The sequence below is a fragment of the Sinocyclocheilus anshuiensis genome, unplaced genomic scaffold (genome assembly GCF_001515605.1).
Source record: "Sinocyclocheilus anshuiensis isolate Anshui unplaced genomic scaffold, SAMN03320099.WGS_v1.1 scaffold1885, whole genome shotgun sequence".
NCBI classification, from domain to species: Eukaryota; Metazoa; Chordata; class Actinopteri; order Cypriniformes; family Cyprinidae; genus Sinocyclocheilus; species Sinocyclocheilus anshuiensis.
Window position 1 is genome coordinate 598337 of NW_015542322.1, and position 12892 is coordinate 611228.

Genomic DNA, 12892 nt, shown 5'->3' on the forward strand with positions numbered 1-12892 from the left:
AAATTAATATGAGATGCGGTTTTAAAAAATGCAGCTTTTATCTTCTTGCAGAAGCTTTATTTTCTTCTCTAGGAACTATAATGCAAATGGAGTGTTAATGTTACTTTGGCCAACAGGTTCAATGGTCCATCTGCTTGAAAGAATAGTGACATGTTGTTATCTGAAACTACGTTGACATCTTTGTTTTTCCAGTGAACTGGTGAATTACTAAGTGGTCTGAGAATTCCTTAATGGTTTTCAGAAAAGGCCTGATGAAATCATAATTTCTTTGTATTTGTCCAAAATCCTTTATGAAACTTTTTTTTTTTTTTTACATTAGATATTTGAACATGCTATTAGATATACTGTTGTCAGTCATGTTGTCATTTAAAATCCGCTTGCATGCAGTGCAGTAATGAAACACATTGTGTGTTTTTTAGGAGAGGGTGTAGGTGAGTTGGGGAACATTGTGCAGAAGGGGTTCGAAGGGATGGAAGGGGCAGTGAAGCCTAAAGTTGCCGCTGTCGCTCCAGACCAATTCCAGCAGCCCCAGGGAGAGACAAAGCATGTAGCTGCAGCTGTCGCAGGGCCTGAAGACCCAGAAGCAAAAGAGGCTGAAGTCGTAGTCAGTCTTCCCAACAATGCCCTTGAAGTGGTGCAAGATGGAGGTGTTAAAGTTCCCAAGAAGGAGGAGCTGGAGCTAAACAACCAAGCAGGGCATGACGGAGCACTACCTCCAGACGTCGGTGCCCGAGGTGTTCCTCTGCGTCCTCGAGAACCAGAACCGGCCAAAATCAATCCTGACGCTCTTGCAGACGAGGAGGAGAGAGTGAGGCAGAAATTGGCCCACCTGGAGGCGGAGAAGGAGAGAATAGAGAAGGAAAAGTTGGAGAAGGAAAGGATTGAGAAAGAGGTGCAGGCCCGTGTCGAGAAGGAGCGGAAGGAACGAGAAAGAAGAGAGGAACTGGCACGTGAGCAGGAGCTAGAACGTGTGCGGCAGCAAAAGGAACAGCTAGAGAAGGATAGGCTTGAAGCGGAGAGCTTGAAACTTGAAAGAGAGAAGATGGATAAAGAGATCATGGAGCGTGCCGAGAAGGAGAAAAGATTGTTGGAGCTGAAGGAGCAGCTAGACCAGCTGCAGCAGGTCATCGATGCGCGACAGGGTAAGGGAAGTCTTGAGGATGAGAGTTTGAAACGGAAACGAGAGAAGACTGATAAAGAGATCATGGAGCATGCCGAGAAAGAGAAAAGGATACTCGAGCAGAAAGAACAACTAGACAAACTACAGCAGGTCATTGACGCAAAGAAGGATGGTGATGCCCCCAAAGCAGGAGAAGCCCTGCCAATGCCTAAGCAAAAAGGAGGCAGGGACTTGAAGGAGAATATAGTTCCACCAGAAGAGGAGAAGAAAGAGGAAAAGAGGAGCAGAGAGGATGGAGGGCTGGACCTTAAGAGGAGACGCAGAGCTGTGGACCCTGAGGGCGGAGGAGGCACTGACCTGGATCTTCTGCGGGATGTAGGAGGCTTAGACTTACATGCTGACCTAAAGGGGCAGCTCCTGGTGGGACCTCTGATTCACATGCGCCAGCTTAAACAGATGTTTCAGAGGCAGGAGAATGAAGACTAGAGTAGGTTGTTCCAGAATTACAACCTCTGGAACCCAATGAACCTCTCAAAAACAAACATGATCTTGCAGTGAGAAGAATCTCTTTCCTCTTCATTTTAAAAGTAGATGCCTTTATCTAAGACACAACATTCCTTTTGGGTTCGTGTTGACAGTGGGCACTTTGATTTGATCCTTTAGTTGTCCGCCGGGAACACTGGATCCATAATCTCTTATGAGCTTCCATTATTGTTTTGTGTGAGATTTTGCTGAATCTGGTGCAATAAACGGAATGTCTGGTGTAATAAACTGAGCGGGCCTCACATTAAAAACAGGCCTTGATGGGCACACAGGGTATTTCAGAATATTGTGTTTTGGACCATCGCATAGGAAAACGGCACAAGTGTACCCCCTTGTGGCTGCTATGGTAAATTGTACGGCAGGTTCTAAAATGTATGTTCTGTGAATGAAAATAGAAGCCAAATTAATATGAGATGCGGTTTTAAAAAATGCAGCTTTTATCTTCTTGCAGAAGCTTTATTTTCTTCTCTAGGAACTATAATGCAAATGGAGTGTTAATGTTACTTTGGCCAACAGGTTCAATGGTCCATCTGCTTGAAAGAATAGTGACATGTTGTTATCTGAAACTACGTTGACATCTTTGTTTTTCCAGTGAACTGGTGAATTACTAAGTGGTCTGAGAATTCCTTAATGGTTTTCAGAAAAGGCCTGATGAAATCATAATTTCTTTGTATTTGTCCAAAATCCTTTATGAAACTTTTTTTTTTTTTTTGTAATTTCTTTTTAATTGCAATCAAATTTGTCTATTGAAGGAGTGTCTTGCTTTTCTATGCATGTCTTCAGGATCAGATGTTCCTTCCAAATGGTTAACTTATGATAAATAATAGTTTATTTAAAAGTTAACTATATAGTTAACTGTTGTAACTAATAGTTAATCAGACCAGCTATAAGTGAATGAAATATTTGAATCATTTATGTTTTGATTTATCTTTTGCTAGCTGAGTTTTCTTGTTTTTCAATTGTGTTTCAATTGTCTGTGACTCTGTGAAAGTACTCAACTCTCAACTTTTGAGGTTGATCTGAAATTGGACCTTGTATATATTCCAGATTTAGTGTTGAAATACTGTTGTTTCCCGCAGACAGTTCCTTGTATTCACTCTGCAGCCGCCGGGTTTCTTTTCACGGTTGCATTGCTTTTCTCTTGAACATGCCATGTTTTTGCATATGAAGATTTGATTCTGGTCAGTGCCTTACGGTGTTTATGTTCTGCATTGATGTGTATTTGAAGTCTGTTACACCCACAATGTGTGTGGATTGCAACTTTTTGTCCCCTATCTGCATTTTCTATACCTTGCTGGTTAAACTAGTCAGGGTAATAGACTGTATTCTCTTGATGAATTTCCTGATCTCGCTTTTGGGTATCTTATTCCTATTTCAAAAGAACGTAAATATATAGAGATATGGGTTGAAGTCATATGAGATTCATTGAAAGCGGTCTGTCTTAGTGGTCAGTAACACTGCACTTATCCATATACAGTTACCAGATGATGTGTAGATCTCTAAAAATAAATCAATTCACATGTTAGCAGATTTCAGAGGTTGATGACCGTTTGATGACCCAAAGTATTTTATTTTGTTCTTAAATTGGGATAAATGAATAAACTTATTTATGTAACAGCAGCTCTTTGTGAAATGTTTGTTGTGTTGCTTGCATCATATTTCTCCTATTTAACTCCTATTATTTATTTGTTTATTTATTTTTAGTTTACAAATTGTATGTACTTTATCCTTTTTTCTTCTTTTGAAGTTCAAGGATTTTATGCGATATAGTGGTGGTATGCGTTTTAGATTTCTTTTAAATTTTTCTTTTTTTTTTTTTAATTTAATCTTTTTTTGCACTTTACTTAAATAATCCTGAACTGGCTAATTTTTGAAAGTACAAATAGTCTCTCAATTAATATTAAGTCATAAATACAACATGTATGACAACTATACAGGAATTAGAAATGTTTAAAACATTTAAAAATCACTAGTTGACATGCCATGTATTCTGTTGGCATAGTAAAGACATTGAGGCACTGTTTGCCAATGTAATGCTCATTGTGCTCAGAACTGATCGTCTGCATAACCCTTTTTAATGTCAAGACAAGTTCCCCTAAACCATGAGATTTTATAGCCAATTTGGACCAAACAACGGTTTCCACAAGACCATTCTTTTTCAATTAACACCTTGTAGTGCACTGAAAAAGTGTGAATGAAGCCCATATGAAGGAAGGCCACAAACAATGATTGTGACTAAGCTGAAGCATAACCTGTAGCATGTCTTTTCTTAAAGAATTTTTTATACCACTATTCTTCATTCCTCTAATTGGCTGGTTGAATTGTTTGTTGATCCCCACTCATTAGTGGCTGACTTTATGGCCCTTCTATCAATTAACATGTGGCTAATGAGGGTGCAGGTTATGCAGGAAGGGTGTATTTAACAGTGGCATGGCTTTACGTTCCATACGAGATGACTAAGAGCCCATAATCTTTTGTGGTGCCAGTGGCATACACCCCATGGATACACATTAATCAGCTGGCCTTTCATGTTTCAGCCCACTTTTGTTTGATTGGAAACAAAACCCCTAAAACCGCCATCCTAGAATTTCAGGAGCGAGTCCAAATTTGGAGTTTAACTCAAGCGCTGATCCGCAATCTGCGGTCAAGGGCGTGATAATGACCACCCATCACGTAACACCTCATTTCTCATTTTGCCGCTCCTTCATTAATTGCACACTCCAAACAACACAGAATGTCTGGTTCTCATTAGTCTGTCTCTTTTATCCCAATTCTGATATACTGATATGTGGAAACAAAAGTAATGATGCAGATGGTGATATAATTCAGTCCAAACTGCCTCTGTATATTATATTGTAATGTTATGTATGAACAAAGGAAGAGAATTATGATTTCACTTTTTATTAAAAAAAAAAGACACTTCATTGTGGTTTTCTGCACAATACAATTATCCATCTGAAACACATTATTATATATGTATGTATATTTACAAAGAGAGAAATGACAAAAGCTACTATTAAAAAAAGGACATAGATATTCATCCTCAGAAAAGTTTAATGGTCTAATTATAATGATCTCAAGTCAAAATATCAAGTCAACATGATATTTATTCATGATGTTCTTCACTTTACTCCCTTTTTTGCCTGCAAATATAAAACAATTAATTAGAAAAGGCCAGCAGAACATACGTTACAAAATTCTTTGCAAATGATATTTATAAACATTAAATGTGTAATATATATAAATTAAATGTGTAATTTGTTAATAATTAAACTATAAGATACAATCATTTAAATAGTAAACGTATAATCTCACTTTTTTGTGATTCCCCATGTATCTAATGTAGGTTTGTGTAAATGGGATACTTGTTAGGAAATACTTGTCTATGTACTGCATAATAACAAAAAAACACTCACAGCTGATTGAAGGCAGCTTTTTAGTGCTTCAAATTCTTTGACACACATGTTTTTGGTCAGCTCCTGTTTGCCAGTGGTTGTAGAGGCCACACATTTACCATAAGCAGCTGCCTAATAATATAATAACAGAAAAACAGAACGATGCACAAGCAACAACAAAAGCATAAATGCATAATACAACGCATCATATATATATATATATATATATAACAATACTGAGGAAGGAATACTGAATGAAGGTGTACCTCTCCTGAACACTGAACCAACAGCTCTGGGAAGAGCTTCATTCTCGCTCTGCTGCGAGTCCAAACATTTGAACTAGACATAGCTCAAAAACGACAAAATATACTACAATAATCCTTTTATTAATCAGAAGTTCCGATGTTCGTTTAAAAATCACTGAGCCGGCTGATAGATGTAAAGTGTATATTCAACACGGACAGCGCCATGCTTGTGACCTCTGAGATAACGTGTGTAAACCTCCAATTGACGAGTGGCCAATCAAAGCGTTAATCTGGAGCCAGAAACATATGCACTGCTTTATGATTGGTTGTTTGTTTCTGTTGTAGTTTCCTACTTACAGTGGAGAGCCAGTAGTAACATGTAGTTGATTTCAAAGACATTCAGGATTTCGAGAAATCCACTCCAGAGTAACTTCCGCATTTGATCACGTGGCCTTTAGACTCACGTTCTATTGGCTACGACATTTTTTTATTCAATTCCGCGAATCGATTCTTTTGAACCGATAACCAAAGAAGTAATGCGTGAAAGAATCGGTTCAACTGATTCACAGAAAAGATCCGACTTACAAAGCGGACATCGCAACGTCAAACCGGAGTGGGCGAGCTAAACAGACGTCCGTGTTTTTTGTGAAGACATTCTTGGGCAGGCAGGACCTGCACTGTCACCCGCCCTGTGAGCAATGGTACATAGACAGGCGAAAAAACACAGATTTCTTCACCATGGCTTCATTACTGGAACGGTTGGTTTTCCTACAAAAAGTAGGTATCCGTGGAACTGGGAAAATAACGTCATTTCAGCTATCTTTGACGCCAAACCTGGTTTTCTACGTTGTTTATTGGATATCTGGCGTTAGCAGTGGTTAAATAGAAAAATGTCTAGTTTATCTCTGCATATGATTGCTATTTCTGTTTAAAGAGAGTGGAAAAAGACAACCATAGTAACCATGGTACTTCCTTGGTGTTTTGAAAATATACCATAGTATTATCATGGTAATACTATATATTATGGTAATACTACTACTATTTCTAAGTACCTCGAAGTACCATATAAATACCATTACATTCAGTGCCATAATATATGTAAACGTACACATACTACTAATATTGTGCCATGGTGCTGACTTTGTGAGTGGATTCAGATGGTAAAAGCACTGTGCTATTGTACTATATATATATATATATATATATATATATGATTTTTTTTTTTTTGGAAGACACCTCTTTTTTTGTGTCTCAGGTGCCAACACTTATGCGAGCAACATCAGATGACGACTCGCCCTGTCCCGGCTATCTCTTTGAGGAAATCGGCAGTATCCTTTTTTTGCCATTACATAAGAGAATAGGGCAGAATAATGAATGCTCTGTCATCAGTGGACCTTAACTGTCATGATATTTAAGAAATTTCCCACGAGTCAGTGGGCTGCTGCCAGTGTCTTCTTGAGTACCTCTTGGAGAGACTACAGGTGGAGTCCTGCCATGTCAAACTTAAGGTGAGTTTGGGTGGGTTGCCTTGGTTGGAAACCAAAAGGTTGTAGGTTCAAACCCTGAAAAGTGTAATGAACTTCCTTTATTGAGCTCAGTGTTTTTAAAATTTTGGCTTTAGTTATGTTTATTGTGCCTTTTAACGCTGTCCAAGGTCCTGAAGGTTCTCCTGCATTTATGTGGCCATGGACCACCTCACTTCCTCACAGAGCTACGGCGAAATGCTACATTTATACAAGAAGTAATTGGTAAGCAGATCTAAACAGTTCAAAATGAACACTGTAGCACTTTTAAAAGGAAGTCATATTAACTGATTCTAAGGAGTCTGTGTACAGTACACACATAAAACCATGTTTCAATCAATAAAACCAGAGCATCAGTAACTCTTGAACTCTTTCAGTCAAGATGCAGTGATGTCAGCAACCCATTTTACTTGGTGAAACAGGATATTCAGTAAGATAAAAATGTAGGGTGGGACTTGGTTTTAGCCACTAGGAATTGATTGGATTGTTGATTGGATTGGAAAGTGGTCTTGTATGACGTGAAAAAATGGGATGGATTGGTGACGCCAGCCAAACTGGGTAGTCATTTAAAGGCAAAGCAGTAATTTATATTTTGACGAAAGTGTGCAAAGACATATGTTTCTTGAGCACCAAATCAGCATATTAGAATGATTTCTGAAGGATCATGTGACACTGATGATGCTAAAAATTTAGCTTTGCCATTCCAGGTAAAAATTACATTTTAAAACATATTAAAACAGAATTATATTTAAATTATAAGATTTTACAGCATTACTGTTTTTACTTTATTTTACATCAAATAAATGTTGCTGTTGTAAGCGTAAGAGACTCCTTTAAACAAAAACAATAAAAAAAATGTCTTTCTTAGTGTACAGTGGCCCCCCGGACCCCATCCATGGAAATGCTCTCTTTCAGAAAGTCAGAAGCTCGGCTCAGGTAAAACTGTCTCTTTGTACAGACAAATCGATAACATCGATCAATTAAACTGCAGTACAAGCATTCCTATGATCAATAACTTTTTTCTTCTGTTCCTGTCTTCTGTTCTTCTGTCTATTCATAAAGAACATGCAACATATAATTAACACAGAAAGCAGTCACTTTTCTGTGTATTTCTTGTTATTTATTAATAACTGAATTAAGCCAGTGTTTGTTTCTATACAGGAGTTGGCTACCCTACTCTTTAATGATACCATGTCCCCAGATTCAGGACTGTCTCCACACAAAACAGTGACACAATCTGTGGGTGAGTGAACCAGGATTTGTGTTTTTGAATGTCTCTATTTAGCTTGTTTTATTATAAGTTAAAAGTATTGACGTGTTATAGTATGTAAATTGTTTGCAGGAATGGGCTCAGAGTCGCTCAGGTCTGGCATGCAGGGGTTCGGATACAGCCCAGGAACGAAAGAATCCAGTAAGATACAGACATTTAATATCATTCATTCCACTCAACTAATATTTACAACTGGAAGGCATGCTGGTGTGTGTCCTGTCTTATTTCACGCAATGTTTGCCTCACTCGTTCAGGTGGAGGGACTCTGTTGGACAAGATTCAGAAAGCTGCCGAAGTGGTTGCCAGCGCTGTTCTTCCTCCAACAGAGCATCCTGGCATCCGTCTCCATGATAACCACTACCACGCTGTGGTGGCACCCTCTGCTACTGTGGAGATGGCAGTGCCAGCATGTGCCTACAACGTCCCATCCCACAGCCACAGAGGTGAGCCATGCACTGATTTTAAAAGCAGGTCAAGTGCATGTTAAGAATGTCAAAGAAATGACCATTTCTCCTCCTCGCAGCATCTCACAGATGCCCAGGGCAGGCTGGTGGAGGCTGGGAGGAAATGGACAGTGGGCACAGCTCCTCACACAACTCATCCCAGGAGACTGCAGAAGCCAGCCAGACCTCACTGGGAGGAAGCAGTAAGTCGGGCGGCTCGGGCAGCCACTCCGGGGCGAGTCGGGAGAGCGGTGACCTATCAGAGCGGTAAGGGACAGATGGCTACAGGGCTCTTGTCCTTGATGGAGGTCAGCACACATTGCTTTCTCAAGTGTTTGAGGTTATTAACGCCAGGTCATTGCATAGCTAAGGGGAAATTTAATGCTGGCGTCTTATTTGCAGTATTAAGACAGCAGCATCCAATGTCATTTGTCATAATTTGCAACAAAATCACAAGAACTATAATATATAAAAAATAATATTATATTTTGCATTGTTATATTATTTTTAGAACCATTAAATTATTAGTTAAATTAAGCATAAACTCTCTTTATCATAATGAATTTGGAATGTTTTAGGGTTGTTGTTTTTTTCTCAATGACCCTCAGATTATCATTACTGTAAAGCAGTAATATATAACTATATTACAATACAAATATAATTTATGCATTTTTTAAAAAATAAATCAGTAATATACAACAAATATTATTATAGTTATATGTGTAAGTACTTGGGCTTTTTTTTTTGGAAAGAAGTCTATAATGCTCGCCAAGGCTGCATTTATTTGATCAAAAATAACTTTTCTATTTATTATATTTTAAAATGTAATTTATTCCTGTGATGGCAAAGCTGAATTTTCAGCATCATTACTCCAGTCTTCAGTGTCACATTATCCTTCAGAAATCATTCTAATATGCTGATTTGGTGCTCAAGAAACTGTTATTATTATCACCAATGTTGAAAATGGTTGTGCTGTTTAATATTTGAATCTTTTTAAATATTTAAAAGAACAGTGTTTATTTGAAATAGAACGTTTAGTAACATAAATGTCTTTGTCAATTTTGATCAATTTTGTTGCAACATTCATTTCTTAAATCTTACTGACCACAATTATTTTGTAACGAGAATGAGATTATAAAATTGGATTGATTTTCACAAAACAAAATATAATAATTATTATTATTTTTCAATTTGATTCTTTTGAGGTTGTGTGAGATTCACATTGTTATTTTGTGATATTTGTGTTGATTTGAATCAGTGTGGAGGCCATTCAGTTGGGGGACTGTGGTCAGGAGACGGCACTTATCAACAAACTGACCAGCGGTTCAAAAGTCTTCCTGTCCAGAGAAGAGAGCCAGCATTTTATCAAAGAGTAAATGATTCATTATGAGACATGTGCATGATTTTGGCATCAGTGTAGACATATAGCGATCTACAGTATACTCTTGGGTTGTAATGTCAGTGCATGCAGCATCAAAGCTAAAATTGTGTACATATTGATCCTTGTTTTCTTTCAGATGCTCCACTCTCAACTGTGAGGTGGTCGTTGAACTTCTGTCTCGCAAACTCCAGGACCACACACAAATCCTCCAGATGGTAAAGTCTCCTATTCTGTTACACTACTCAGAATATTATTTCAAATAAACATTTTTTTTTATTTAACTTGCATGAGCAGTTTATATTGATACCATACAGCATAACCAGTTTGTATTTCCTTCCTGCAGAGGGCAATGTGTGCTCTGGCCTGCCTGATGTCTTCAGATTTCCTCTCTTTAGATCATATTTTCAATATCACAAACAAACGCCTTGCCCAACTTAGCGAAGGAACCACAGGCCCTGTCGCCAACAAGGCAACCAAGGTAACAGTTGCCCTACACAATTTTCATGAAAAGTTTTTCAAAATAAAATGATTGGAATCTATCAAATTATTTGAGTATGTTTTACAAGAAAATACTATTTCAGTCTTTCTGCTTTTATATTTCACCTTTAATTCAATTCCATTTTGTGACTAATTGTGAAATATACTAGCAATTTCGGAGCAAACATTGCTAGCAATGACAACAATTTTTCTTTATTATCTTTGTAATTATGTAGGATTACTTTATTTTTGTTTCTTTAGCTCTTAAGGCAGTTTGAGGCCTTGCTTGGTTGTGTCACAAATTCCAAATGTGACCGTGCTGGATGTCCAACCTCTGCCAGCTCTTCGCTTTCAGATCAGCCTCCTGAATCTATAATCGTCCCCTTTGTTCCGGGACAACTAGGAGAAAACGCAACCTCTGTTATCCCATCAGAGGAGACCCCATCTACACAACACCTACAGGGTAACAGCACTGTACCTGGCTCTCATATGAAAAGAGAACAAGAAGAGGGGGAGTACAGGAACACAGAAACCTCTAAGATCTCAGAGCCACCCAGACTGTCACTCTTCAGTGGAATGGAGTTAGTCAACAGAAGCAAACCTGTATGTTTGGTCGAGCCTGTTCCTGTCGAGTCAGACACCCAGATAAGTGTAGAAGCCACTACAGGCACAGACTGTGCAATTGAGAAAAGCTGTGAGAGAACTGCAGGCTCACACACATCTAGTGAGCAAGTGTCTGTCTTCTCCTTCCTCAATCTCTGATGCCAACATTCATTTATGGTTATGTGCTGATTTGGGGGGAAAATAACTTCATTCTAATCTAATAATGATATAATAATTGCTACAAGTGACCACGTTTACATGCACATGAAAATTTTAGATTTCCATGACCTGATTAAAGCAATATTCTGACTTAAGCTTGTATTAATCATCATTTTGAGTCACGTAAACACCTTATTAGGAAGATCAACTGTTTGTTGTATGTAGTTATGAGTGAACAATGTTGGAGCAAATAGGAGACTTGACTTTATTTTTTAGACAAACATTAAAATGTCATGACCTACACTACCATTCAAAAGTTTGGGATGTTAGATTTTTATTTATTTATTTTTGCAAAAAAGAAAGAACAATTAAGAATTTTATTCAGCAAGGATGCATTAAGTTGATCAAAAGTACCAGTAAAGATTTATATTTCAAATAAATGCGGTTATTTTGAACCTTCTATTCGTCCAAGAATCTTTAAAAAAAAATGTATCACAGTTTACACAAAAATATTAAGCAGCACAACTGTTTTCAACACTTAAATTTCTGAAGGATCATGTGACACTGAGGACTGGAGTAATGTCTGCCGAAAATTCAGCTTTGCCATCACAGGAATAAATTACATTTTAAAATATATTAAAATAGAAAACAGTTATTTTACATTGCAATAATATCTCACAGTATTATTGTTTATGCTATATTTTTCTTTAAATAAATGAAGCCTGGGTGAGCATAAGAGTTGTTCAAAAACAAAAAAAATCTTACCAACCCTAAACTTTTTGAAAGGTAGTATACATTTTGCATGTCATTGTGCTATGAGTTGTTGTCATTACTATTCAGAATTTCTAAAATCTCCAGTATTTCCACCGGGGAATAGCAGGAAAAGGCATGCATGTCTTAGTTTATATGCTGATTACATGTATACAGGAATATTCCAGTTGCTGTGAAGGATTTTTTGATCAGAAATGATTTTGCATGTAAATGTGGTCACAGTCTTAACCAGTACTTACGAAGGTAACATCCACCTGCAATTGCAAACATACTCTTTACTTACGGTCTAAATGCTGCTAGTGGTTCACATTAAAAGTTCAAGCTGGGAATAAGTCAAGTCTCGACGATCAGTAACGGTACATTTCTTCAGCTCCTTCTGAATTCATGAAGATACATTTGAGAAAACTCAGGATGCTTTTCTGTTGTGGTGTTAAGCACGAGTGTTACTGCAATGGTTGCTACTATTTGCACTAGTCTTTCCTCTTACTAAAGCACTTATGTCTTCCTGTGTGTATTATAAAATAAGAACAAACATTAAAGGGGTCATAGGATGCCCATTTTCCACAAGTTAATATGATTCTTTAGGGTCTTAATGAAAAGTCTGTAACATAGTTTGGTTAAAATTTCTCAATGGTAGTGTAAAAAAACAAATTTTTTACCCTGTCAAAAACAGCGCTTTTCAGATCAAGCTGTTTTTGTAGCATGTTCCTTTAAATGTTAATGAGCTCTGCTGACCCCGCCCCTTCCGAGCTGCTCTCAGAGACTGTTTACTTTAGCCGCATTCATTGTGAAACTTGCTAATTAGCACATTATTAGGAAAGGCGATTTGCAAAGATTCTTCACAAAACATTGTACTCACTTCTTCTGTAGATGAGGCTGGATCATGAGTGATTTGCGCAAACATAGACGCATTTATGTAGATCGGGAGGGCATTCCCTTCAGAAACAATGTAATCCACTGCG

General features: G+C 37.7%; 2 protein-coding genes across 2 annotated transcripts; one reads left to right on the plus strand and one right to left on the minus strand.

The window, feature by feature from the left end:
• Positions 1 to 4595: 4595 nt before the first annotated feature.
• ndufaf8 (NADH:ubiquinone oxidoreductase complex assembly factor 8) lies at positions 4596 to 5579 on the minus strand. The gene is made up of 3 exons (XM_016489399.1): positions 5325 to 5579; positions 5080 to 5190; positions 4596 to 4806 (listed from the first exon to the last, which is right to left on the minus strand). The coding sequence occupies exons 1-3, from the start codon at positions 5403 to 5405 to the stop codon at positions 4786 to 4788; spliced, it is 213 nt and encodes a 70-aa protein (XP_016344885.1). The 5' UTR covers positions 5406 to 5579; the 3' UTR covers positions 4596 to 4785.
• Positions 5580 to 5917: 338 nt separating this feature from the next.
• Positions 5918 to 11457, plus strand: tepsin (TEPSIN adaptor related protein complex 4 accessory protein). Its single transcript, XM_016489400.1, has 13 exons — positions 5918 to 6080; positions 6559 to 6631; positions 6720 to 6811; positions 6958 to 7051; positions 7695 to 7762; positions 7988 to 8069; positions 8169 to 8237; positions 8351 to 8539; positions 8620 to 8806; positions 9798 to 9911; positions 10057 to 10135; positions 10264 to 10398; positions 10659 to 11457. Exons 1-13 carry the CDS (start codon positions 6042 to 6044, stop codon positions 11157 to 11159), a joined length of 1722 nt encoding a protein of 573 aa, XP_016344886.1. The 5' UTR covers positions 5918 to 6041; the 3' UTR covers positions 11160 to 11457.
• The last annotated feature ends 1435 nt before the right edge of the window (positions 11458 to 12892 follow it).

Bases quoted from the DNA above. Each gene is read 5' to 3' on its own strand.
- ndufaf8 (XM_016489399.1), bottom strand. From the start codon at position 5,405: ATGTCTAGTTCAAATGTTTGGACTCGCAGCAGAGCGAGAATGAAGCTC. The intron at 5,191-5,324 runs GTACACCTTCAT...TTATATTATTAG, and splicing joins TGGTTCAGTGTTCAGGAGAG to GCAGCTGCTTATGGTAAATG. The intron at 4,807-5,079 runs GTGAGTGTTTTT...TTATATTTGCAG, and splicing joins AAAGCTGCCTTCAATCAGCT to GCAAAAAAGGGAGTAAAGTG.
- tepsin (XM_016489400.1), top strand. From the start codon at position 6,042: ATGGCTTCATTACTGGAACGGTTGGTTTTCCTACAAAAA. The intron at 6,632-6,719 runs GTATCCTTTTTT...ATGATATTTAAG, and splicing joins TCTCTTTGAGGAAATCGGCA to AAATTTCCCACGAGTCAGTG. The intron at 8,807-9,797 runs GTAAGGGACAGA...GATTTGAATCAG, and splicing joins AGCGGTGACCTATCAGAGCG to TGTGGAGGCCATTCAGTTGG.